We start from the raw sequence: 27,591 nt of genomic DNA, 5'->3' as shown, positions 1-27,591 counted from the left end.
TCAGCACTTGCATGTGCACTGGACCTGTGACTGTCTGTGTTGGTAACCCTGTGGTCCGGATTACCGTTGCAGGTATTCAAGCCATGGAGAACAGCGCCCTCTGCAGGTAAAAATAAATCAGTGCACCCCAGTGGTGTTTCAAAGAAAATTGTCTCCTGTGTCCGTGAATGCCCAGCACCCTCTCACAGCACTCAGAGTTTATATGTAAGACTGTCCTTGTACATTCTATGCACCATCTACTTATTAAAAAAGAAACTTAGAAAAGGTTTTAAAATGTAGTATTTGTGTGACTTCAACATACAGCAGTCCAAACTATGTGGAAAAGAATACATCTAAATAAAAATAAATAAAAAAAAGGTAACAAGTAGAATGGATGATCCCACTTGTTTGTTAACAGTTTTTTCCAAACTGGTTTCAAGTTGTATCTGTGTAAGCCAAGTAGACATAACTGTTACACTGTGACCGTTGGGCTGTCCTTAGACAGTATATTCTAAAAGGACAGAACATTCATTTAAAAAGAACAAAACAAATACCACGTGAACCAAACTCAATTATGAAAAAAATGTATTTATTCATTGTTAAAATAACACATTATTTTACCCTCCTGTTGGAAAGCCCCTGCACATAAAAAAATAATCACAAATCGGAACAGAGATTTTACATCCAGCACATCTTGGAGCCACAGACGGAACCCTGATGTAAATAATTCCTCACGTCACCATCTACAGATGAATCAATTCCCCACTCATTACAACAAGCTCATTCATTTCTGATCAGGAGATGAGATTAAATCAGGATAAAAAAAAAAAAAAACAGAATAGACCATGTAAATAAAACTGGCTGTCACTAAAATACCCCAAATTCAACTTGCCACAAACTACATAAACCCAGCCCTCAAATAAATCTCACTCCTTATAATACTGTACAAGCATACCCCGTCATCCCTCCCCCAAAATGAGACTTCTAAAACTCAACATTTCTTTGCTATCAAAAATGTATATTGTGTATTATTGCCTACTCTCTTCATTAGGGGCAACCTCCAAGTCAGAATAGTTCCCATTACAGCCAGGTCAGCTCAGTTACCATTAACGCAGTTTGAGCAAAAATGCTACCTAATAAAGGTAAGCATACACAGCCCTACATGCTTTACACTACTGGCCTCCTTCAAAAAGCTCTTATGTATCACATACAGATCGCAGCACTAAATAACACTCTATATTGCACCTTTAGAAGTGAGTGAAATTGTATGCTTTTACCGAACGAGTGGTAAAATGGTTCACATGCTGCCAGACTGCGAAAAACTGCCAATACACTACACCTCAGCCTTCACAAAACCAGACGTGCAATATTCTTCCAACATCTGAATTGTTACTTCAAAAGGTTAGCGGCTACGCTGAAAAGCTTTGAACCCACGGCAGTGACATTAATTACTGTATAAAGAATAGGGAAGGAAAACTACTAAAAAAATCACCACCCGGTAGAGGCTCACATATCCGTAATGAGCAACACACTGCACACACCCAGCTAGTAACGAGCAACACACTGCACACACCCATCTACTCCGTGTCCCTTTTAAAGACAACATGCGCTGTTGGCAAGGTAAATAAATGAGTCCTGTAAAAGCAGATTCTGTCAGGATTAAATACCATGTTAATGTAAGTGTTAAAGTTTGTAGTTGAACTGTTACAGTATAGGATGAAATTAGCAAATGTTGCATTAAACAGAGATGTTTATAATTGCAGTAAGTCTACTAACTGTTATTTCCACCTCATGACAGAACCAACCCTTGCTCAAGTGTATGAAGAAACAGTGCATGCATCCATACACCAGCAAGCTAATGTTTAATGAAGTTTAAATATGGCACGCAAATTAGAAGCCAGCCTGTATAATGGTAACGTCAGCAGATATACTATCATGGGTTCATCCACCTCTATGAACAAAAAGGTAATTTACAAGGACAACTTTGTACACTTGAAAATGCTACTAAAATCACATAATGTGAACTACGACCACGCTTGTTAGATTCCCTGCATGTGCACATCTCCTTTAAAAGGCTTATTTTGTATCTGTCTTAAAAGCAGTTTTTTGTATATTAACAAATGTCCCTGGATAGCAAACTGAAGACTCAAAAACTAACAAACACAATTAAAAAGTATATATTGTTTTTTCTTTTATCATGATCTATCAATCCATCCCAGTTCAGACTATGCCTCTCACATTTTTAACTCTCTAGTATGATTGAACAGTACATTTTCCAGGTGATTATATGCAGATTCCTCCAGAGATGTATGGCTCATTGTCTGTCTGTCTTCAGATTCTTGGCTTTGCAGAGTTCATCAGCTTTGCTGTCTGTCCTGGACCAGAAGCACAGTGTGCTGCCCTCCGCTGGACACAGACAGTACTACCCGGTTCTCCAGCTGCTTCCCTGTCATCTCCAAGGGACTCCACTCATCCTCCTCCTCCCCGGTGCCCAGCTGCAGGTTGGTGCCCATTCCCCAAGCAAACACACGTCCTGCAAACAGCAGCACAGAAATACAATACATCACAAGCCATGAAGATCACAGGAACCACTTGCTCATGTGGCACACGTTTGTGTTAATGAGCTGTCCCGTACATGACAAGTATTCTGAGAACTATTCTTAGCTGATATTGCTCCCTAACTCGCAAAGGGGGGCAAATGCCAATGGCATAAAGCCAAGATCAGCAACCCCGTGTGAACAGGACTCAAACCACAGTAGGTAAGCCACCGGGGAGCAGAACCTGTGTTATACATGGACTCCACTGAATTTCCATACCATCCTTGGTGACAGCACAGCTCACTGAAGCTCCACAGGCCACTGACTGCACGCCCGTCAGCCCTGGCACGACGGTGGGCTCCTTCACCTCCTGGGCTCCCTCCCCCAGACCCAGCCGCCCGTACTCTGCCCTGCCCAGGCTGTACGCTTTACCTGAGGGAAGAGATTAGTGCTAAATATAAACCCAGCTGTGGTCCCCCTTTAACAATGTTCAATAATACAACTTAAAGCAGCACACCTGTAGAATTCTCCAGATGGGAGAATAATAGTGCTGGGACAAACACAGGATTTTCATGTTTCGGATATTTGCTAATAATTTAAATATTTGTTCGGATATTTGTTCGTTTTTCGAAAAGTAATAAAAGCCATTATATTGCTCTGAACGCAGGCAGAGACAGCATAGCAGCAGGGGCAGGGGGCGTGGCCGTGGCCCCTGTGTGTGTGCCTCTACTTTACAGCAAAGATCTCACAATTTGTAACATGTTAAAATAGAAAATTCTCAGGAGTAAAGAATAAGTTGTGTAGGACTTGCTTTACCCCAGTGAATTAACAACAAAACAAATGATGCCAAATAGCAGTTTAAGTTAAATGTTGTTTTGTTTATTCTAGAAATAAATAGTACATAAAGTTGGCACTGCATTTAATTTTTTTTTTTCTTTCTTTGCCATTTCCTCATAGTAAACAGTGGCCATAGAAACGTTTTCATAAAGTAATAACCTGAAGTTTACTTGTGCCTTTTTGTAGCTGAACAAGCAAACGAAAACTGAAATTTACAACACTTCACATAGCAATATATAAACACACAACACACACACACACACACACAGCTGTGCCGATATTCAATTACTAATTAATCATTTGCTTGAATCTCGGCATGTGAACTAATTCATACTATTACATACTTTAAAAGTGTCTGTGCAATCCCCGTGCCTAAATACAACTACATATTTTAAATCACTCGTGCTACACAGACCCATTTATATCCCATGCAGCAATATCTATACACCAACACTAACACTCCACACACAACACATAACACATATCACACATATGGGCGTGGCACACTTCCACACTCCCATGAGATTCTGGTTAGCGAAAGCAGCACAATGCATTTTTGTCCCAGATGGCTTTCCATAGCGAGCACTGTGCGTGCACACGCATCATCTGCAGGCTCAAGAGCTGCTGTGTTGATCCTGTGTTTTTATATATATATATTTATTAAATCTTGCATGTCACACAGACCTCTTTTTCATTTGCCTTTTTTTTTTTTTTTTTTTTTTTTTTTTTTTTTTAACGGTCACGTAAATTCTGGTGAGACGGTAAATAAGTGCAAGGTATTTTTGTCATTTGTAGCGAATATGAACATCTGATTTTTGTATCCGAATACATGTCAAAAAATATTTGTTTGAATATTCTGATATCTGTCCCAGCACTAGAGATATGATATATATGTGCGTTGTATGTGTGTGTATGCATTTATTTCTATTTAAGAGTAAATAATACTTGTCTGTGAAGAGAATTGTACAAAACTGCTTTTTTTATTTTTAAATACATCTAAAACAATTTATTGTATTTCACCTGACTTCTGAAAGTTTAAAAAAAATAAAAATAAAATGAAACCAAGTGTTGCCACCATTTCTAACAGTACTGTATTATGTTCAGTTATATGACTTCATAGGGAGAAATAACTGGATTATTAAAAAGCACACTTCATTTAGAAAATAATAAAACAAATAACCAACAACTCAGACAATACGCAAAACTTGTAAGGGATACTTAACCCACCAAATATCATGAGAATCTCGACAGCTTGAATTCTCATGAGGGTTTTTTGGCAAACGGTTTAATCCTTTCCTGACTTTACTTTGAGTTTTAGAAGACACACCAGAGCATGTTAACTATACCCTATGCTTACTTGCTATGAAACAGGAGTCTTATTTCCATCCCAGTACTGAACTCTATTCAGTACACACGTTCCTGTATTCTCTTCTCTCACTTGTTTAATTTCTGCACTTACCTTCAGAATCCAGACAGAGAGTGTGGTGCTGTCCCCCAGAAAACGCCACCCAGGACTTGGTAGAGTTCTTGAAGGCAGTGAGGTTTAGAGGAGCGAAGCAGGAGCTGGTGCTTAGAGTTCCTACAACAGGATGAGGATTGCATTTGTAATATTTCCTGTTTTACTCAATTGTATGGATCTCTAGCTTGTTTCTGCATTAGCATCTGTAAATGCTAGTCACCTAACAAACATTGTCAAACACCTGGTCGCCCTACACTTCGAAAACCTGCCTTTATAAACACGTGCAATTATATATCTGATATTCAAAAATTTGAAGATCTGGAAAGCCCCAAACATGCCTGTGTCAATTTATTGCAGGCTACAAATAGACAATGATTGGTAAGAAAATAGAATTCATTACTGAACTCCCCATTCCAACCAGCCCACAGCTTTCAGAAAACTGTTAGTCCAGCAGACAAGCACTGTAGAGTGATGATACTGCAAAGTACGTTTGCGTTAATGCCGCAGGATGTACTTTGTGACTGTGGATTGATAAGCAGTACATAATAGCACAATCTTAACGAAATCAGAAACACATGTAACTGTGGCATCCTTAACACAAACACGCTGGACCTGCTTCTTAACGCTACTGTATCACTCTGCAGCTCACCTAGCTGGTGGTAGTTGGAGAGCCCAAAGCCGTAGACGTGCCCCTCCTGTGACACAGCGAAGGTAACGTAAGCCCCACAGAACACGTCCTGGAAGCGGACCTTGATCCTGCCTTTCACAGGGACACACTGGGGGATCAAGAGGCGCTCTGAAACCAAACGAAAACAATACAAAGTAGTGGAACTACTGCCAACACAGGAATCTGTTCAACAGTTACACACATGTCTGTTAATGAAATGTTAAGGGGTAATAACTTTCCTTTACCAACACTTTCCAAATAAAACAATGTTTGTGATTTACTTGATGGGGGAAAAAAAACAACATAAAATGCAGAGATGGTGTTTTCTTTTTTAAAGTATAATATATAGTTCAATAAAACTAGCGTTTCGCCCAATCCCAGATATCCCAAGAGGATGACTCACCCAGGCCTCTCCTGCCCCCTCTGTTGGTGAAGCGCTCGGGGACTCTTCCCAGCTGCCCCTGCTCTCCACAGCCCGAGCTGTAAAGCTCTCCATCCACTGTCAACATCACAAGATGGTCGTTGCCTAAAGACAGAATGAATTATGCTAACTCATTTTCTCTTGCTGCAAGATAAAATCAGCTATACTGTTGTACCCAAACTATACAATGCATTTTACCATTGTCACAGTTCTTGTAAATCTGGTATTCATTTCTTGGCTGGTTAATGCACAATCATTCTTTATTGCCTTGACAATACAGAACCAACACATGGTACCAAGTTTAGCAGAATTTGAATTATTCATGCACTGAATCTGAAGAAAGAAGAATCAGTTCAGCCATCTCACCTGATGCTATTTTGAGGACTGCAGCATCTATCTGAATCTGCACTGGCAACATGCACTTCTTCATTGGCTCCAACAGACCGATCACTCCGTTATTATCCTAAAAAAAAAAAAAAAAAAAAAGCAAGGTGAGCAATGCAAGATGCGTGTTTATTTTCTTGAATGGGTACTGGTGTTTTAATATCCATGCATGCACTGTACCCTGAAGGATCCCCAGATGTAAACCATGCCCTCCTCTGTCAGCGCTGCAGTGTGGCTGTCGCCCGCTGACACCTGCACTATTTTCTCCTTCAGTTCCACTTTGCCGGGACTCATTTCCGACCCCTCTACCGACGTATCACGCCCCAAAGCACCTTCATCGTTGCAGCCAAAAGTGTAGATCTAAAGAAAGTTACAGTCAGTATTTACTTTAGGGCATTCCAATTCCCTCCAATAGTACTTAAAGCCATCAATATGATACAATGTCATCTTAGGGACTGTGAAACCCCCAGCTACAACTGTTGGGAAAGAAGTCCAAACTGAAGTATGAAAAACAAGCAAAGAATCAAAAGAAGATCATCATAAGGAAAGGAGGACTAGTCACTGTGTTGCTAGTGTTGATAAGGTTCTAAAACATTTGTTAGTACTCCTTTAAAAGAGGTTTGCTAGAATGGATAACCCACATGACACGTGCCTTATAACCTTTGGGTATGAAAGCTATGCTGTATCCTGCCAATAATACACACAGTATGACACAGTATGATTACTTATGTGTCATTACGTATCTGACATATCAGAGAAGGGACTAAACGTGCCCTCCACACTCACATTGCCAGTTTCACTGAGGCACACTGTGTGCATCCCTCCAGCCTCGGCCTGGACAATCTTCTCAGGGAGGGAGACGAGTGCCGGCTTCTTCCTCTCCATCACATCTTCACCCAGCCCCAGCTGCCCCACGTCTCCCTGCCCCAGAGCCAGCACCAGGCCCGGCACTGTCCTGTGGGAGCTGTGTGACACTAAAGAGGCTGGGGACAGAAACAACCTTTAATATGACCACAACACACCCCTTTACCATCATTGTAATACAAAAAAATAATAATAATAATTTATTCCATCCAGTACCAACTGGAAGCGCTAATCTAGACTGAAGGCAGTGTGCAGCATTTGATAGCACAGTCAAATTACCTTTCACTTTCTTGGCTGCCTTGATTTCCTCTGGCGGTGACGGCCTCTTCACTGTCTTTTTCCCCGGCATGATATGTTCCTGTTTCAATTTAACAAACAACCAAAACACTTAACTCTTAAAGGATTACAATATTACCTCTTGAAGGATTACAATATTACCTCTTGAAGGATTACAATATTACCTCTTGAAGGATTACAATATCACCTCTTGAAGGATTACAATATCACCTCTTGAAGGATTACAATTTTACCTATTGAAGGATTACAATTTTTTTTAACATGCGGTTTTTAAAATACATTTTGTAAGAGTGATACTATGAAATGCCCACACAAGACAAAATACGTTTTTTCTAACTTCACCCCAAATTCGATTATTACGTGTCAGTTGTATAACATGTCCTGCGTATGTAGACAACCCCATATCCTCTACGGGTGACTAAAAGGTCAATGCATTTGGAGGCTTGGACTAACCCTAACCCAAAGACAACAAGCTGCTTTAATATTATTGAAGCGCAAGAGTCACGTGGTGACATTACCTCAAGACACAGAAGTTGAATTTGATTTGTACCTGCGATGTGAATCGCTGTAGTTGCACCGTTACAAAAAAAAGTAGCAGCGTCAAGAGGTAGTAAATTCTCAGTTCTTGCATATATCTTTAAGTGGGGGTAACAGTAATAAAGGTCAAACAACTGCAACAGGCTCGTGCACATCAAATATAACTCCCTGGTAAAACAGTTAAAAACTGGGTAGCAGCAAAAACCTTTACTGAAAACCAAGGCGCGCACACACAGTGCCTGTGTCGCCAGTAATCTCCGTCATCACAGTGCATCGACAGCTCTGCATACAGCACTGTGGCCGATATGCTACTCAATTCAGACAGGGTTTTATATTCACTCAGAAGACAGATCCATCGCCTCGTCCCCTCGACAGTGTTCTAGCTGTGCCAATGCACGTCATGGTTCGCATCACAGCGGCTCGTCGGAATTAAAAACCCGATTTCAGTCGAGTCGCTGTGTACCGTGCAGGTTACTGGCAAGCAAACGTAAATATAATAAGCATGGCATGTCCTGTTCTGCAAGTACTGGCATTTTACTTTAAAATCTTTGATTTTTTTAATATAGAAAAATAACAGCAACAAAGTCCCTGTGCATAACTGGTGTTCCCTTTACTTAGAAATTACATTAACACACACAAAGGCGATACGGTTTTCAATAACTTTATTAATCACAACCTCATTTTTCAGACACGCGGGAGGACGAAGACACAAACTATGACTACAGTACACAATAAACAAATACCGATATATAAAATCCACACGGGCCCAAATCCGCGCGGTTTCCAATAAGTTCTGGAGGTTTCTGATATCACAGATACCACCAATCAGCCGGTTTGATAAGATAATGCCGCCTCTGTTGATGATTTCCAAACCCACTCGAGATCACAGTAAAGTGTGTTTAGTTTATACTTTACCGGTGCGGCGGCTCTCCTGTGTTTCTGACTGGTTTGTTCGAGACGGTCTTCCACGCGGCCTCGGGCTCTGCCTTCTTAAAGAGACAGTACCCGCCGTGCAGGCACTGCCTGTATAGGGTGGGTCCATTACTAATGGGAGTGACCAATAGCGTCACTCGAAAGCAGGTAGCGCCGAAATGGCGAAAACAAGGACTAGTTTCATAACATTCACACCATCGTGGAGACTAAACCGTAATTATCCAGAATTAACCGTCTCATTCGCAAATTAACTTAAAAGGTAAAATAGAAAAATATTGGATTTTACTTATAATAAGTTAGGTTTAAAAAAAAGTGTTTTTTTGGGGGGGGAGGAGTAGTTATTCATACGTCCTCATTTGAGGACACTTCATAAGGTTAGGAATACCCAGTGCAAAGAAAGTGATGCTGGGGCGCAAGCATACCGTTCATAAGAAGCGCACATTCAAAATATATTTTGCCCTCCGCTTTTTTTTTTTTTGTTGCTCTGTGTATATGCACTATTATTCTATGTTTTGTTATGATTTGGCATTTAAAAGGTTTAAAATGAAATAAGTGGAACGGCATTCAGATGATTCCAGAAGGCCGACATTGAGATTATATATATATATATATATATATATATATATATATATATATAAAGAAACATACACCACACTGTACACAAAGATTGATTTGAGCCGTGGTCCGCACTGCAGTAGTATCTAGCTATGGCTATAGGTATAGCTAACATAACATTATCAGCGCTGTGAATGCAACTGAACCCGCAGTTTCTGGAGATTGCGAAAACATAAATGTATGTAGGGGGTACAGGCAGGCATAAATAAAATGTTGTACCTGTTATTAAGCAGTAGTATAAACGGAAGCAGTGGTATTTAAAAATAACAGAAGCCAGTTTTCATTTCAGTGAAGTAGGCTTCATAAGAACATAAGAAAGTTTACAAACGAGAGGAGGCCATTCAGCCCATCTTGCTCGTTTGGTTGTTAGTAGCTTATTGATCCCAGAATCTCATCAAGCAGCTTCTTGAAGGATCCCAGGGTGTCAGCTTCAACAACATTACTGGGGAGTTGGTTCCACACCCTCACAATTCTCTGTGTAAAAAAGTGCATCCTATTTTCTGTTCTGAATGCCCCTTTATCTAATCTCCATTTGTGACCCCTGGTCCCTGTTTCTTTTTTCAGGTCAAAGAAGTCCCCTGGGTTGACATTGTCTATACCTTTAGGATTTTGAATGTTTGAATCAGATCGCCGCGTAGTCTTCTTTGTTCAAGACTGAATAGATTCAATTCTTTTAGCCTGTCTGCATACAACATGCCTTTTAAACCCGGGATAATTCTGGTTGCTCTTCTTTGCACTCTTTCTAGAGCAGCAATATCCTTTTTGTAACGAGGTGACCAGAACTGAACACAATATTCTAGGTGAGGTCTTACTAATGCATTGTAGAGTTTTAACATTACTTCCCTTGATTTAAATTCAACACTTCTCACAATATATCTGAGCATCTTTTAGCCTTTTTTATAGCTTCCCCACATTGTCTAGATGAAGACATTTGTGAGTCAACATAAACTCCTAGGTCTTTTTCATAGTTCCCTTCTTCAATTTCACTATCTCCCATATGATATTTATAATGCACATTTTTATTGCCTGCATGCAATACTTTACACTTTTCTCTATTAATTTTAATTTGCCATGTGTCTGTCCAGTTCTGAATGCTGTCTAGATCATTTTGAATGACCTTTGCTGCTGCAACAGTGTTTGCCACTCCTCCTATTTTTGTGTCGTCTGCAAATTTAACAAGTTTGCTTACTATACCAGAATCTAAATCATTAATGTAGATTAGGAATAGCAGAGGACCTAATACTGATCCCTGTGGTACACCACTGGTTACCTCACTCCATTTTGAGGTTTCTCCTCTAATCAGTACTTTCTGTTTTCTACCTGTTAACCACACCCTAATCCATGTGCATGCATTTCCTTGAATCCCTACTGCGTTCAGTTTGAGAATTAATCTTTTATGCGGGACTTTGTCAAAAGCTTTCTGGAAATCTAAATAAACCATGTCGTATGCTTTGCAGTTATCCATTTTCAATGTTGCATCCTCAAAAAAGTCAAGTAGGTTAGTTAGACCCTTTCCTAAAACCATGCTGGCTGTCTCCCAGGATATTGTTACCATACAGGTAATATTCCATTGTGGATCTTATTATAGTTTCCATAAGTTTACATATAATAGAAGTCAGGCTTATTGGTCTGTAGTTACCTGGTTCAGTTTTGTCTCCCTTTTTGTGGATCGGTATTACGTTTGCTATTTTCCAGTCTGTCGGTACAACCCCTGTGTCAAGAGACTGTTGCATGATCTTGGTTAGCGGTTTGTAAATAACTTCTTTCATTTCTTTGAGTACTATTGGGAGGATCTCATCTGGCCCAGGGGATTTGTTTATTTTAAGAGCTCCTAGTCCCTTTAACACTTCTGCCTCTGTTATGCTAAAGTTATTTAAAATTGGATAGGAACAGGTCGACATGTGGGGCATGTTGTCCGTGTCCTCCTTTGTAAAAACCTGTGAAAAGTAATCATTTAATATATTTGCTATTTTTTTTCTTCATCTATGATTTTGCCATTTGTGTCTCTTAGACATTTAACCTCCTCTTTGAATGTTCTCTTGCTGTTATAATATTGGAAAAATATTTTGGAATTGGTTTAGCAATATTGATTTCTATCTCTCTCTTGGCCTTTCTAACTTCCTTTTTGACCTGTGTTTGCAGTTCCAAGTACTCTTTGTGTGTACTTTGTTTTTGGTCCCTTTTAAATGCTCTGTAAAGTGCCTTTTTTCGCTGAATATTTTTTTAAATTGATCTATTAAACCATTTTGGCCATTTTGTTTTAGATTTAGATTTGTCTACTTTTGGGATGTAATTGTTTTGTGCCTCTAGTACTACATTTTTAAAAAACAGCCATCCTTTTTCTGTGGATGTTTTCTCTGTTTTACTCCAACAGACTAACTTCTGTTAGTCTCTGTTTCATACCTTCATAGTTTGCTTTTCTAAAATTGTAAACCTTAGCTTTAGTCATTACTTTTGGGGTTTTAAAAAATACTTCAAATGAGACCATATTGTGGTCTGAGTTTAACAATGGCTCTCTGACCTCTGTTTTAGTTATTCTGTCTTCATTATTTGAAAAGACTAAATCAAGGCATGCCTCCCCTCTAGTCGGTGCCTTGACAAATTGCGTTAGGAAGCAGTCATTTGTCATTTCCACCATTTCAATTTTGTCCGTCGTGCCCCCCATCGGGTTTTCCCATTTTATACGGGGGAAGTTGAAATCCCCCATTAGTATGGCTTCTCCTTTTCTACACGCATTTCGAATGTCATTGTACAACAGATTATTTTGCTCAGCGTCTGAATTTGGCGGTCTATAGCATGCTCCTATTATTATGCCCTTTGAATTTGTGTCCATTATTCGGACCCATATTGATTCTGCATTGTTTTCTTTGTCCTGATTTAACACCTGGGCTTGAAGACTATTTCTTATGTATAGCGCTACCCCTCTGCCTCTTCTGTCCTGCCTGTCTTTCCTATATAGTGTGTACCCACTAATATTATATTCGTCAACATCACTCTCAGACAACCAAGTTTCTGTAACACCTATCACATCGTAGTTACTTTTTAGTGCAGTAGCTTCAAGTTCTAACATTTTGTTTCTGAGACTTCTAGCATTAAGATAAATACATTTAATAGTTGTCTTACCTGAGTTGTTGCTCTTGTTTTGATGTGGTCTCCCTTCTGTTTTTTGTTTTCTCCCCCCTTCCTTTCTAGTTCAACAACATTACTGGGGAGTTAGTTCCAGACCCTCACAATTCTCTGTTAAAAAATTGGCAAACACTGATGCAGCTCCAAAGTTCATTCAAAATGATCTAGACAGCATTCAGAACTGGGCAGACACATGGCAAATGACATTTAAAGTATTGCACACAGGCAATAAAAATGTGCATTATAAATATCATATGGGAGATAGTGAAATTGAAGAAGGGAACTATGAAAAAGACCTAGGAGTTTATGTTGACTCAGGAATGTCTTCATCTAGATAATATGGGGAAGCTATAAAAAAGGCCAACAAGATGCTCGGATATATTGTGAAAAGTGTTGAATTTAAATCAAGGGAAGTAATGTTAAAACTTTACAATGCATTAGTAAGACCTCACCTAGAATATTCAGTTCTGGTCACCTCGTTACAAAAGGATATTGCTGCTCTAGAAAGAGTGCAAAGAAGAGCAACCAGAATTATCCCGGGTCTAAAAGGCATGTTGTATGCAGACAGGCTAAAAGAATTGAATCTATTCAGTCTTGAACAAAGAAGACTACGCGGCGATCTGATTCAAACATTCAAAATCCTAAAAGGTATAGACAATGTCGACCCAGGGGACTTTTTTGACCTGAAAAAAGAAACAAGGACCAGGGGTCACAAATGGAGATTAGATAAAGGGGCATTCAGAACAGAAAATAGGAGGCACTTTTTTACACAGAGAATTGTGAGGGTGTGGAACCAACTCCCCAGTAATGTTGTTGAAGCTGACACCCTGGGATCCTTCAAAAAGCTACTTGATGAGATTCTGGGATCAATAAGCTACTAACAACCAAACGAGCAAGATGGGCTGAATGGCCTCCTCTCGTTTGTAAACTCTTATGTTCTTATGTTCTTAACACCATCCCTACTGTGAAGCATGGTGGTAGCAGCATCATGTTATGGGGATGTTTCTCATCGGCAGGGACTGGGGCACTTGTCAGGAAAGAAGGGAAAATGAATGGAGCAAAGTACAGAGAAGTCCTTGAGGAAAACTTGCTGCCCTCTGCAAGAAAGCTGAAACTGGGATGGAAGTTCACCTTTCAGCATGACAACGACCCAAAGCACACCGCCAAAGCTACACTGGAGTGCCTAAGGAACAAAAAGGTAAATGTCCTTGAGTGGCCCAGTCAGAGCCCCGATCTAAATCCAATCGAAAATTTGTGGCATGACTTGAAGATTGCTGTCCGTCAACGCTTCCCAAGGAACTTGACAGAGCTTGAACAGTTTTGTAAAGAAGAATGGTCAAATATTGCCAAATCTAGGTGTGCAAAGTTGGTAGAGACCTATCCCAACGGACCCAAAGGTGCTTCCACCAAGTATTAACTCGGGGGTGGAGACTTATCCAATTATGATCTTTCAATTTTGTATTTTTAATATATAACTTTTTCCCCTTAACAGTGTGGAGTATGGTGTGTAGATGGTGGAAAAAAACCCTCATTTAAATGCATTAAACTCTGAGGCACTGACACAACAAAATGTGAAAAAAAGTTCAAGGGGATGTAGACTTTCTATAGGCACTGTACCTAATTTGCATCATTATAATATATCCCCTTTATTTCTTATTTTGTAAAATAATTCCATAGATCCTCTTGAAACACACAGATATCACACAACTTCCTTGTGTTTATATATACCCAGTATTGCGCAATGTCTTCAAACGAGGACACACATGAATATTGTGTTTACACAAATATCAAGCGATATTTATACACTGTGTTAGTATTACTAATTTCACGTTGTAATGATCCCTTATATAGTAATCCTAGCTCTACACCTTTAACAGTTGGAGCTCTTGAGAGACTGACGTCAAACTCCACCTCCCAACGGAGGAGATGCATTGTGGGTGCGTGTGTAAAATGAAGAGAGTTGAACAAGTAGGGCATGGCGGTTAATAGTTGTGCAGGGATATTAGAGGATTTTAAAAAGCAATGTAACCTGAATGTCTTTCAGAGTTGGTACTAAATACCAGACAGGGAACTCTTATGATACTATGCATATATTTACTACCTGTGGCTTGTGTACCCGATTGTGAGGACAGGGTAACAAAGTATGTGATTGAAAATAAACTGAGGCCTTCAGACAAGTCTGGACTTCTGTGTCTTCAGTTAAGTACTGTTTCCTACAACGCATATTGTGCACTACAGCCTGTTGTTTGTTATGTCCCTGTGACAGAGACAAAATGATTCTTGGTGATAAATCTCCCTCCCGACTTATGAGGGCACTGTGTAAAGGGAACAGAGTGCCCTGGACTTCATGGCCAGACAATTAATTCCTAGGGATAGGCGGAAGTTGGCCATCTAGAAAGGGGGGTGGAGCTATGGTACACTAAATCATCGACCCGGAAGAGAAACGATGTGGTAGCCGCGGATTGGAGGAGCGGTTGCAATCGTTAACCAAGGGGTCATGATTGACCGTATATAAGGGGACGTAGCAAGGTGATCTGTTCCTTTGTTATGGTTAACGCTAACCCAGTAGGAGAACCGTATTGCGTATTGTGAGTGTTTTTGTTTGTTTTGTCGTGTCTAATTAAACTGTTGTTATTAGACAGCTAACACGATCCGGAGCTGTCGCTACATGCCAGCACAAAACCTGGACAACACTGCACTTGTTTCACGATAAACTGTATTTGCACCACGAGCACTTACAGCACTTTGGACTATTGTGGGTGTATTAAATACTGTGTTTATTTTTTCAGGACAGAACCCCTGGGTTAAACTCTGTAGTACACAACCTTGTGTACTACCATTCATTATTATTTACTGTTGTCAAGTGATTTATGGATTATAAATAAAACACCATTGCACCTGGATTACCATTGTCTGTTTGTTATTGATCATCATATCACTCCTGCACCTGCAAGCTGCAAACCATTTTGCCACACGTGGTGTCAGAAAACAGGATGGATCATGCTTCACTGTCAGCGCTGTTGGAGGTGCTGGATGGCAGACGGGAGATCAAGGAGCGAGGAAAGGTACACAGCACTGATTGAAAGGGTCAGTCTGGCGATACCGCCCCATGTACCAACTGGACCCGTGATGGTCAAAGGTGCAGAAAATGGTGGCGGAGGATGACCCGGAAGCTTATCTGGACTCCCTAGTCTCCGCCAACACTGACCTACTCACCGCTCAAGTTCAATGGAGCAGCGAAGCACCTCATCTCTCCGCTCCACCCACAACACCAGGACCGAGACCTCCTAGACCGCCGACCCCAATGGGCAACCTTGCCTCCCCTCCATGGAGGCTAAGGCTGGCCCCCAGCTGGGGTAGAGTTGCTGCCCCTGCCCCATTGCCATACCAGCAACGGGACAGATATTTAACCTCTGCTCCCTCCTCCTCCCCCCCTACCTGTTTCAGATGCCACCAGCTGGGACACCAGGCCAGGTCATGCCCATCTGTGATGGAGTGTGACATGGTGACATGCAATTGGGCACCAGAAGCGGGTTAGTGAGGGGAAAATGGTCGGGAGGGGCCTTGTATTGGTAATGTGATTTTGGGAAATGTGAAAACCCACGCATTAGTGGAGACAGGGTGTGGGCATACCTTAATTAAACAACAAACATAACAATTATATTTAAACAGGTAACAATCAATACAAAGAAACTTGTATTTTAATAAGCTTTTAATTAAATTCTGCAATAGCTTTTACATTTCCAAGAGGTGTTGCTAAAATTCTGTAGCATATTTCTTAAAAAAAAGACACATCCATGAGATAAAACACAGAGCAGGCACACATTTGCTACCAGTTGTAGTAGTAGTGTCTAATTCATTTTCAGATAGTTTGTGCTTAAAAAAAATCCCTATAATACTTTTTTTTAAATATATTTAAAATTGTTTTCATTTTTTGTATAAGATAGGAAGACAAGATATACAGCGCGATCAATTCCATGTGCAGAAACACAATTCTATACAGCAAAGGATGAGGAATCGACTTCCTACTGGCCAAACAGAAACTAAAGGAAACAAAACGAACAAAACAAAAGTTCCTGCTGAAATGGTTCTCCCTGTCAATCTCGGTGGGTTATAGGTGTTGTGTGTCTGTACCATGAATGTCAGTCTACTAAATAGTTTGTTTATGTGTATTTAAGGAGCTGTCTTCTTCCAATGATACAGGGGTGAGTTTCTTGGGGTGTAGTTGTGTGGGATCATTTAAAAAGCTGTTATCTCACTAATCATGTGATTAGTTAGTTTCCCCTCAGCTGATAGTTGAGGACTACAATTAAGACTGGAAGAAGAATCCAGCTGTACAGCATAAAGAATCCAGCTGTACAGCATAAAGAAAGAATCCAGATGTACAGCATAAATAATCCAGCTGTACAGCATAAAGAATCCAGCTGTACATCATAAAGAATCCAGCTGTACAGCAGAAAGAATCCAGCTGTACAGCAGAAAGAATCCAGCTGTACATCATAAAGAAATAATCCAGCTGTACATCAGAAAGAATCCAGCTGTACATCAGAAAGAATCCAGCTGTACAGCATAAAGAATCCAGCTGTACAGCATAAAAAAAGAATCCAGCTGTACAGCATAAAGAATCCAGCTGTACATCATAAAGAAAGAATCCAGCTGTACATCAGAAGGAATCCAGCTGTACAGCAGAAAGAATCCAGCTGTACATCATAAAGAAAGAATCCAGCTGTACATCAGAAAGAATCCAGCTGTACAGCATAAAGAATCCAGCTGTACAGCATAAAAAAATAATCCAGCTGTACATCAGAAAGAATCCAGCTGTACATCATAAAGAAAGAATCCAGCTGTACAGCATAAAGAATCCAGCTGTACAGCATAAAGAAAGAATCCAGCTGTTCAGCTTAAAGAAAGACAACCAGTTGCTCTGTAGAAGCTTTGTGCTGTGGCGGAAGCCTTTATTAATCCACCTAAAATTCTCAACTGTTGGCCAGTAGTGACGGAAAAAAACCTACCCCCAAATTAGAGATGGGTCTTACTAAAACTAATGTTTGTGCAATAGGAATATTTGCAACATTATTATTACTATTTTCCATAGGTTATCCTGCTATGAAACACTACAGCAGTTTATATACAAGCGTTCCCAGTGCACTGTTATGAGACATTAAGGTCCATTTTGTTAGATTTTTTCCCCCTGATCATTCCAAATAGAAAAAAAGATAAAACAATACAATAAAAAAAATCTAATGTTCTGTACATAGTAGAGGCAAACAGGCATCATTTCTGAGGAAGAAGGCAGCGCGTTGAGGCCAGTTTCTCCAGGAGGAATGCAGGATCACCGAGCAGAGAGACGTCTTGAATTCAAACCTTCCCTCTCCTTCCACTGCCTTGGCACACAGTCCCCCAGTTCCTGGGTGAAATACTGCATCTTCTTTCTATTACTACTCTCTTCTTTTCTTCTCCTTCTTCTTCTTACTATTATTATTATTATTATTATTATTATTATTATTATTATCATCATCGTCCCAGGATTCCTGATGAAGTACATTCAGAGCGGCAGTCCCCTAGGGAGCACAAAGTCTCTGCGATCCCTTGCAGGACTTGAACAGTAAGTGCTGGATTCCCAATATCGGGGATGCTAAGGCCGATGAAACCTGAAAAACAAGAAAAGAAAATATGTAAGATGTGTAAAAACGCATTTAAACTCAATGCAAAGTCAACCTTATTGAGAAGGTCTTGGTGTTGGGCTGCCTTGCCAATATGTTGTCCCACTTTAGTAGTTTAGAACTGAAGTGTTCAAAACACTAAATACGATCTCACAAGAACTATTGAAATTGAGAACACTAGCAAAACTCAGCACAGTAGCTTCACTTCTAGTCTATGCCTCTTCTTCAATTTCACCCCTTAGACAATCCTGTATTGGATAATCAATGTTGTCTCACTGACCATCTAAGCTGTGGTCTGGTGTGAGATATTACACCAACATGTCTTATTTCTACACAGGGCTCATGATAAAATGCTGGATTTGTATTTTCAATGTTTCCCCTCACTAGTAATTACATATTTAAATATATAGCTTGGCAACTCCACAAGCCAAACGAGAGTTCTTTACCTTGTATATATCCTACTTTTCTCATGAACTTCCATTTCTGAGCTTTTGAATTCATTGAGCTCCTTTCGGATTGCAGCCTGCAGGTGGGAAAAAGCCAAGAAAACACAACATGAAACAGGATGTGCAATTTGTAATTTTACACAAGTTATAGTGATAACCCACTCATCTTTAAGATGAAATATTGAAAGAGTTGAGATCCATCGAATAACTCTTTCATAACTGATGCTGCAGAGTGAATATTTATATTTTTTAAATGGATCTCATTTTGGAATTCATCTTGCATTCCTTCACACCCAATAACAGAATCACCGGGCAAATCACCAATTCTCTGAACTCAGTAGTTTAATTTAGGTTCAAACATATGTTTTTTTCCCACATTGTACTTGTTATATAAACAGAATACTCCATGAAGGCTCACAGAGTGCTGTGGTTATTTCACTCAGGAGGAGGGTCATATTTAACACAACAGCCAGGAAGATATTTTCAGGGCACATTGCTGGCACTCTGGAGAGCGTGAACGGAGCTCGTACTTTATCAGCTGGAGTGAGCTTCGTCCACGGCTTGTCAGCCCTGCGGTCATAGTCGTGTGCATTGGTGCACTCCACGTACTCGTGAAAACGCAAGATCTTCCTCTCCAGCAGCTCTGCTACTGTGGGCCTCTGACTCAGCTGCAAGAGAGGGAGACAGAGGCATAGGAATCAACCAATCACAGTGCTGTATTTGCCAACATTCCAGTACCTCTTCTCCTGTGCATAGAACATCACAATTCCAATCTTCAAAAATAAAAACCTGGTACCTTAACACAGCATCCTATTAACTTCCACTCTATCTGAATTTCGATGCACTTGACACTAGTTTCTCAGAAGAAATTGTAACCAAAATCTCTACAAACGTTTGAAAATGTGTTTTTTCGGTTGCATTCTGTTCAGTCTCACCGCTACCTGTTGATTTTGAACTCAACCATTTACAAAAATAAAATATTTGTTTAACCCCTTCAGTGCTAGATGTCCTAAAAATACACTCCTAAAGTGCTAGGGGACAGTGTACGTCCTTCCATATATGCGAGTAACCGATCGTTTAAAAAATGTCACAGAGCGTGTGGGAGGGTTTAATCTCTAGAAATGTGTGAATGGTGTATCGGTTACATCATTTAAACAGTGGATGATTGACGTATAAATCAGCCTATAGAAGTTATTCGTGTTGTTCAGTCTAGAATCCAGGAAGTCAAGTCAGCAAACTAAACTCTGTATTATATTGCAGATCGTGCTTTGATCTGAGCAAATGTGATGGCTACAACACATTCAGAGGATCCAAGGAGCTATTTTGGCAAACGAGATCTTATTTTCAACAATTCTTTTTAGAACTAAACAAATCGCTATTGTTTGCTGCAGGCTGCCCTATTTGTACTGCATGCGAGTATGTCAGTGCCCTGCAGGCTGTGAGTGACCAATCGCTTCCACAAATGTGGGACGGTTTAGTCTCTCAAAATGTTTGAATGGTGAACTGGTCACGTCTATCAAATCATGCATCATGATTGATGCCTAAACTGGCCTATAGGATTTCTCCATGTTGTTCAGTCTGAAATCCAGGTAGTCAGGTCAGCAACTAAAGTCTGTATTTCTATAGGATCGTGCTTTGATCTGAGCAAATGTGATGGCTACAACATTTAGCAGACCCGAAGAGCTACTTTTGGCAAACCTTATCTTATTTTCAACAGTTACTTTCAGAAATAATCGATCGCTATTGATTGCTACAGGGTGCCCTATATTGGACCGAACGTGATGTATATCAATGGCATTGTGCAGGCTGCGAGTATAAAATTTGATAGTTTTTGTAAAGCACTTTTTGAAACGAGCACAAAATGTGACAGTTATCTTGCCAATTTGAAGTTTTCAAAGCCTTATAATGTGAGGTGGTAATCCTTAATTTTGAAAATGAAATTTGGGCATGTTATACTCTATGCATTGCAAAAGGGGTTGAAGTTCATCTCATGTTTATGAGTCTAGTACCATTGAAATCCTCACAACCTACAGGTTCAGAATGTATATGGTTTTCCAGCTTCCTTTGATACAGTTTGTGCAGAGTGGTCAGCAAATACAGAACAAAGGCAAATAAATAAATAAATACATAAATAAAATATATATTTTTTATATATGTCACATGCTGTACTTTTAGTCCAAGCAAAATAATGTCCTATAGTTTGAATTTTGTATGTATCTAGTTTTTGAAAATATATAGTTTATATGTGCCACAAAGTTCACACTATGAAAAATGCAAAGATCATTTGACCTAGAGGTGTTCTATTTTTGTATGTTTATTTTTTTAATAATAATAATGTTTAAGGAGCCGTGACAGAAACATAACAACTGTTAGAATATATAGTCAACATATTGGCAATGTGAAACATATACAATGTGTCTGATTACCATGTTAAAAAATAACTTTTCCAGGGATTTAAAAGTTATAGAAAACACAATTTTTCACTTTATTTTTATATTTTATGCCCACAAATGAAACATCACTGGAAAGTTCAGATTGTGCTGAAAAAATAATATATAGGTTTTCCTATGTTTCCTTTAGAGACTTGCGAGAAATTTGACATTGAAATGATTCAGTCCCAAATCAGGAAAAACTTCTAGCACCGAGGGTTCCAAAAGCCCTAGCAGTGAAAGGGTTAAAGCTATTCCCCAAGTACAATGTTGATGTGCGTGATTCATAAGAAGTTACTACGTCGTGTGTCAGTGTCTCTTATTGTAGAGGAAACATCATTTCACACAGTTTGAGCTCTGCTTCATGGTCCTCTCACCCAAACTTCAGAGATGACATTCATTATACAGTGAGAGACGCCCAACACGTATCATATTAACTTAGAAAATTGCTTGTTTGTGCTTTTTGGCGTGAGTGATCTATAAATCTATTTATATGCATGTATTGATATTACATCAGTATATTTATAAACACATTTTTAATATTGGTACTAAATCATTGTATCTGTTTTACATGTGTTTTCTTTCTCTTGAATATTCTTTTTTTTATTCATTTTACTGTAACTTGTTCATACTCATGTGTTTTGAGTGTTTGAATTCATTTTACTGTAAAACTGTTTTTATTGACTTGTGAAGCTGTAGTATGAAAGGTGCTGTAGAAATAAATACTCACTTCATAAGATTGGATGTGTAGACTGTAAATCTGCGACACAGACTGGCTGAGAAATAACTTTTACTTAATGCTCCTTACTTTATATAGCAGCAATGTATTTATCTATATATAAAAACATATATAAAATTAACCCCGGTTTCAGTATTGTGTAAGTTATTAGGATGCACAGACAATGGTATTTACTGTACTAGGATGCACAGACAATGGTTTTTACTGTACTAGGATGCACAGACAATGGTATTTACTGTACCTAATTATTTTGAAAGCCCGCTTTTACTTTAGCAAACTACAGAAAACAGAAACCCAAACTCCACTGTGCTCAGTATACAAACAATACCCAACGTTAAAAAAGCACATCCTCACAATTCCCAAGTCCTGGGTGACACAGGCTATCAGCCAGATTCCTACCTTTCTTGTGAGCCTCCGCTTGATTTCTCGTCTTTCTGCCTGTCGATCAGCTTCATTTCTTGCTGGAGGAAATTAAACAAAAAGATTAGACTGTGAACATGAGAAAGGAAAGCAGTTTGGTCATCCAAGTGCCCACTCATTTCAAATGGTGCATTTGAAGGGAAGATAATAATAATAATAATAATAATAATAATAATAATAATAATAAATCACTCTCGCACAAGGGCTCGTTAAACTGCAGTCACTCTCGCACAAGGGCTCGTTAAACTGCAGTCTCTCTCGCACAAGGGCTCGTTAAACTGCAGTCACTCTCGCACAAGGGCTCGTTAAACTGCAGTCTCTCTCGCACAAGGGCTCGTTAAACTGCAGTCTCTCTCACACAAGGGCTGCAGGAAGGAGAGCGGCACTCACGCTGCAGGATGTTCCGCTGCTCCAGTTCTTCAGCAGTCGGCCTCTGACTCAGCCGTCTAAAGGAGGAAAACACAACATTAACACCACCTCATATTACTACAGATACACATTAACACCACCTCATATAATCACAGCACACATGAACACCACCTCATATAATCACAGCACACATGAACACCACCTCATATAATCACAGCACACATGAACACCACCTCATATAATCACAGCACACATGAACACCACCTCATATAATCACAGCACACATGAACACCACCTCATATAATCACAGCACACATGAACACCGCCTCATATAAATCACAGCACACATGAACACCGCCTCATATAATCACAGCACACATGAACACCGCCTCATGTAATCACAGCACACATGAACACCACCTCATATAATCACAACACACATTAACACCACCTCATATAATCACAGCACACATTGAGCTGCATGGCCAGGCAGGGTGGATATGAACAGAGTGTGAGCAGCATGGCCAGGCAGGGCAGCACTGGATATGAACAGAGTGTGAGCAGCATGGCCAGGCAGGGTGGATATGAACAGAGTGTGAGCAGCATGGCCAGGCAGGGCTGCACTGGATATGAACAGAGTGTGAGCAGCATGGCCAGGCAGGGTGGATATGAACAGAGTGTGAGCAGCATGGCCAGGCAGGGCTGCACTGGATATGAACAGTGTGAGCAGCATGGCCAGGCAGGGCTGCACTGGATATGAACAGAGTGTGAGAAGCATGGCCAGGCAGGGTGGATATGAACAGAGTGTGAGCAGCATGGCCAGGCAGGGTGGATATGAACAGAGTGTGAGCAGCATGGCCAGGCAGGGCTGCACTGGATATGAACAGAGTGTGAGCAGCATGGCCAGGCAGGGTGGATATGAACAGAGTGTGAGCAGCATGGCCAGGCAGGGCTGCACTGGATATGAACAGAGTGTGAGCAGCATGGCCAGGCAGGGCTGCACTGGATATGAACAGAGTGTGAGCAGCATGGCCAGGCAGGGTGGATATGAACAGAGTGTGAGCAGCATGGCCAGGCAGGGCTGCACTGGATATGAACAGAGTGTGAGCAGCATGGCCAGGCAGGGCTGCACTGGATATGAACAGAGTGTGAGCAGCATGGCCAGGCAGGGCTGCACTGGATATGAACAGAGGCAATATTGATCTCAATGGGGGCAAGAGAGATGAGAGAGACAGGTAAAAAATAGTGCCTTAAAAAAAAAAGAAAAAACACCAAAACACAAAAAACACCAGACACCAATCTCCAGAGGGATGTGTCCTCTCCATCGAGGGGTGCCTTACCGTGTAAGTGCTGTCCCTATCTGTGTGCGGAAGGCCTCCCACTGCTCCCTGCTGTGCTCTGGAATGCTGTCCCTGTCCCCCGGATTCAGCTCCTGCTGGTGCCGTTGGTTCAGCTTCAGAGCCATTGTGTCTTTGCGCTTCACCTTGTTTGCCAGGGAACCTGCGGCAGAGAGAAGCCTTTCTTCAGGGGTTGCATGGGGGCTCCCCAAATCCTCAACACCACTCACAGCTGCTCAGTGGCGATGCCCCATCTACTGCTGCGAGCATCATGGGAGCCTTGGCATCCAGCTTGCAGAACTTAACTAGTATGCTTAAAATCCAGATTCCAGTACGCCCTTTTTTTGTCCTTAAGTTTTGTCACAGGCACAAACACATTTTTCTAAATAGTGGTACGTGACATGCTTTTAATATATAAATCATCCTCAATTAATTATGAATTTATTTTTCAAAGTGAACAGGGATATTTGTCAGGGTGTTACTCACTGTTGCAGCTCTCGTCCTCCTCGTCGTCGTCGTCGTCCTCCTCCTCCTCCTCCTCCTCTTTGTAGAGCACGGGCCCGTCGCAGTCCGAGTCACTCTGCTCCTCCTCCTCCTCCTCCTCCTCACAGCTGCTGCCCGCCCCCCCCACCTCAGGGATCACACTGACTGAGAGACGATCTCCCAGATACACACGCCGACTCCCAGCCTGCAGCTCCGGAGGCAACTCCTCCTCCTCCTCCTCCTCCTCCTCATCGTCAGGACTGAGCGAGAGAGCGAGAGACACACACAGTCAGATCGGGCACACTAAAGGAGTATGAAAATCTCAGCCTCCTATGCAGCACCACAGTCCAGTGAAGACTAATGTCACGATACAGTATGTATCACAATACTGTACATCATAACAACAACAATCTTTTTAATATAGCGCCTTTCACAATAAAAATTGCCACAAAGCACTTCACATGAATACAAACATTGACAAATATTAATAAAAGAATGCAAGAAAAGCAATACAAACAAAATAAAAAAACACATAGAACAGTAAAACAATGCAGATAACAAAAGGAACATCATTTTAGCATAAAAACGCTACATTATAAAAGTGTGTTTTTCATCTTGTTGTAAAAGCAGTGACACTTGGTGCTTCCCTTACAGAGCTAGGCAGATCATTCCAGAGTTTTGCGGCCCTATAACTGAATGCTCTACCACCTGTGTTTTTTTGTTGTAATTTGTGGGATAGTAAGCAACCTGGCATTCTGTGATCTGAGTGGCGTCTAGGAATATATCGTAGTATTATTTGTTTATTTAGCAGACGCCTTTATCCAAGGCGACTTACAGAGACTCGGGTGTGTGAACTATGCATCAGCTGCAGAGTCACTTACAACTACGTCTCACCCGAAAGACTGAGCACAAGGAGGTTAAGTGACTTGCTCGGGGTCACACAATGAGTCAGTGGCTGAGGTGGGATTTAAACCGGGGACCTCCTAGTTACAAACCCTTTTCTTTAACCACTGGACCACACAGCCTCCTCGTATTAAAAGGCCAAGTCAATTTAATGCCTTATAGGTTAAAAGCAACACCTTAAAATCTATCCTGAATGGGACTGGAAGCCAGTGCAGAGATGCTAGCACAGGAGTAATGTGATCTCGTCTCTTAGTCCCAGTTAAAATTCTAGCTGCAGCATTTTGTATAAATTGCAGTCGAGATATAACATGGCTATGAGTACCAGAGAACAGAGCATAACCAATTCTAGAAGATACAAAAGCATGCATCAGTCTCTCAGTATCTGAGTGGGTAAGCATACTTCTCAATTTGGCGATATTTCTTAGATGATAAAAATACATTTTAGTAATATTCCTGATGTGTGTCTCAAAAGAAAGATTTGGGTTGAAGATCACACCCGGATTTCTCATTTCATCTGCAAGTTCATAACAGAAACCACAAGGAGTAAATCAGACATGTTACTTTGTTTATTCTGAGATCCCAGAATCATCACTTCTGTTTTATCTGAGTACATGTGATGATTCCAATGGACTACTTGTATGAAAAGAAAAAATAAATGAGATAACTATAAAAACACACATTCTTCATTCAAGAACAATTTAGTGAACTACAATGAGCTATGTTGTGCTTTTGTGTATTATGTATGATAGTTCACCGATACGCACCACAATGCTTCCACCTCTAGCTGTGCAGTACTTACACTTTGAGCAGCTCGATGGTGACGGGCAGAGACTTGGCCCGGCCCCCCTGCTCACTCTGGCTCTCCAGGCTGGTGTCAAACAGCAGGGAGTGGGCACGCTGGGAGCCCTCAGGGTTGGGGGTGGCAGGGCCGGGGCTGGTCAGGGCACGCTGGATCATGATGTGAAGCGGGACCTGTGCCTGCCGCGGAGCAGTGTCAGGGGGGTCAGGCTTGCTCGGGTGAGGTCGAGGCGGGGAGGGGGGGATGTGGGTAGGTAGTGCTGGGTCAGGGACACTGGTCTCCTCTGTAGGCTGTATGGCAGGGGGAGCTGTGCTCGGGGGCTCCTGGGCACTGGGCTTGGCGATGGGGGTAGTCCTCTTCGGGGGCAGCGGAGGCGAGGGCTTTGCTGGCACTAGAGTCCCGCCGCCCACTGCCTGCGACAGCTCAGCTGTGACAGGAAGGAGACATCATTACACATTACTGACTGCGCCAAGAAAATCTACTGCCAATCATTTCATTTCCAAGCACAGACCACCGCTGGCGAAGGATGCACAAGCAGCAGCAAGTGTGCACGCTACTTTTAAATACAAGCAAATGAAAGCCAACATGATGCACAAGCCTTTAATAAAAATGATTTGCAACATTCCTCCTAGCTTTTAAACATACTAAAAGGTGCTGTGCATGCAAGTGAGAGATGCTTGTTCTCATAATCTTGGAACAAAACAGGGCCCCGTTATAATGATCTGAACTGCAGCAGACGGCCACCGCTAAGACAATTAAAATAGGGCCCACAGTCACTGTGGAGGAGCATGCAGAGGTAGGAATATATTATTATTTCTTCTTCCTGGTGTTAGATGTCCTGTCCCCACTAGGGTGGTTGGGAAGTACAGATTTTAAAATAATTAATCACAGAAAGAGAACTCTGACGGGCTAGAACTGCTCTATTTGTTACCTTTTCTTTTAAAGCTGCACTGGATTTTAGCCAGGACTTCTGGATCAGTCAAAGCAGACCGGACCTTGTTTTATAGCCTTATTCTAAGAACCCTCTGAATCGTCTCTCATCTCCGTGGGAGGAATTGTGTTTGTTACAAACTATCGTTAGAAATTTTAAAGGATATATTGATGAAGGCACTATATTTAAAGTTTTTGTTGAACTGCCATCTCATGTAACTGCTGGTATATGATTGACATGCCACCTCATCAGCTGCTGGTGTACGATCATCATGCCACATCTTAAAAGAACACTCCACAATAACTAATATTATATATATATATATATATATAGATACACATACATATACACATACATACACACACACACACACATATAGACATATATATATATATATATATATATATATATATATA

The 27,591-nt window shown here is 40.8% G+C and overlaps 2 protein-coding genes and 1 long non-coding RNA gene across 12 annotated transcripts in view; 1 reads left to right on the top strand and 2 right to left on the bottom strand.

Moving 5' to 3' along the window:
* Positions 1-551: 551 nt before the first annotated feature.
* LOC117962304 (regulator of chromosome condensation-like) lies at positions 552-9,030 on the bottom strand. Of its 3 annotated transcripts, none has more exons than XM_034906655.2 (10): positions 8,898-9,030; positions 7,428-7,506; positions 7,071-7,267; positions 6,465-6,644; positions 6,267-6,363; positions 5,883-6,005; positions 5,462-5,608; positions 4,813-4,932; positions 2,796-2,948; positions 552-2,512 (listed from the first exon to the last, which is right to left on the bottom strand). In XM_034906655.2, the coding sequence occupies exons 2-10, from the start codon at positions 7,495-7,497 to the stop codon at positions 2,337-2,339; spliced, it is 1,263 nt and encodes a 420-aa protein (XP_034762546.1). In that variant the 5' UTR covers positions 7,498-7,506; positions 8,898-9,030; the 3' UTR covers positions 552-2,336. The 3 variants fall into 3 exon arrangements, with proteins under 3 accessions (XP_034762546.1, XP_058856421.1, XP_058856423.1); XM_059000438.1 differs by lacking the exon at positions 8,898-9,030 and adding an exon at positions 7,964-8,322; XM_059000440.1 differs by lacking the exon at positions 8,898-9,030 and adding an exon at positions 7,996-8,322.
* A 31-nt stretch (positions 9,031-9,061) lies between these two features.
* LOC131701597 (uncharacterized) lies at positions 9,062-15,554 on the top strand. The gene is made up of 3 exons (XR_009308906.1): positions 9,062-9,174; positions 13,673-13,854; positions 15,446-15,554. It is a non-coding gene; the product is annotated as an uncharacterized LOC131701597 (long non-coding RNA).
* Positions 15,555-16,350: 796 nt separating this feature from the next.
* Positions 16,351-27,591, bottom strand: part of LOC117413697 (phosphatase and actin regulator 4) — an 89,443-nt gene continuing 78,202 nt past the window's right edge. For all 8 annotated transcript variants that reach the window (XM_059000433.1, XM_059000432.1, XM_034022957.3 and 5 more), the window contains 8 exons: positions 26,245-26,671; positions 24,546-24,802; positions 24,063-24,222; positions 22,744-22,799; positions 22,333-22,394; positions 19,296-19,433; positions 18,766-18,842; positions 16,351-18,307 (listed from right to left, as the gene is read on the bottom strand). In XM_059000433.1, the coding sequence (XP_058856416.1) occupies positions 18,292-18,307; positions 18,766-18,842; positions 19,296-19,433; positions 22,333-22,394; positions 22,744-22,799; positions 24,063-24,222; positions 24,546-24,802; positions 26,245-26,671 (1,193 nt within the window). In that variant the 3' untranslated portion in view covers positions 16,351-18,291. The remainder of the gene's footprint in view (positions 18,308-18,765; positions 18,843-19,295; positions 19,434-22,332; positions 22,395-22,743; positions 22,800-24,062; positions 24,223-24,545; positions 24,803-26,244; positions 26,672-27,591) is intronic.

The sequence above is a fragment of the Acipenser ruthenus genome, chromosome 25 (genome assembly GCF_902713425.1).
Source record: "Acipenser ruthenus chromosome 25, fAciRut3.2 maternal haplotype, whole genome shotgun sequence".
NCBI classification, from domain to species: Eukaryota; Metazoa; Chordata; class Actinopteri; order Acipenseriformes; family Acipenseridae; genus Acipenser; species Acipenser ruthenus.
Note: the sequence above shows the minus strand (reverse complement) of the source record. Positions and strands in the feature narration are given on the sequence as shown.

What these genes read in the sequence shown, in the direction of transcription:
- LOC117962304 (XM_059000438.1), bottom strand. Translation starts at nt 8,137, where the DNA reads ATGTGCACGAGCCTGTTGCAGTTGTTTGACCTTTATTACTGTTACCCC. An exon ending in GCCTCAGTGAAACTGGCAAT is followed by an intron (nt 6,645 to 7,070) that starts GTGAGTGTGGAG and finishes AACTTTCTTTAG; the next exon opens with ATCTACACTTTTGGCTGCAA. An exon ending in AGTCCTCAAAATAGCATCAG is followed by an intron (nt 6,006 to 6,266) that starts GTGAGATGGCTG and finishes TTCTGTCTTTAG; the next exon opens with GCAACGACCATCTTGTGATG.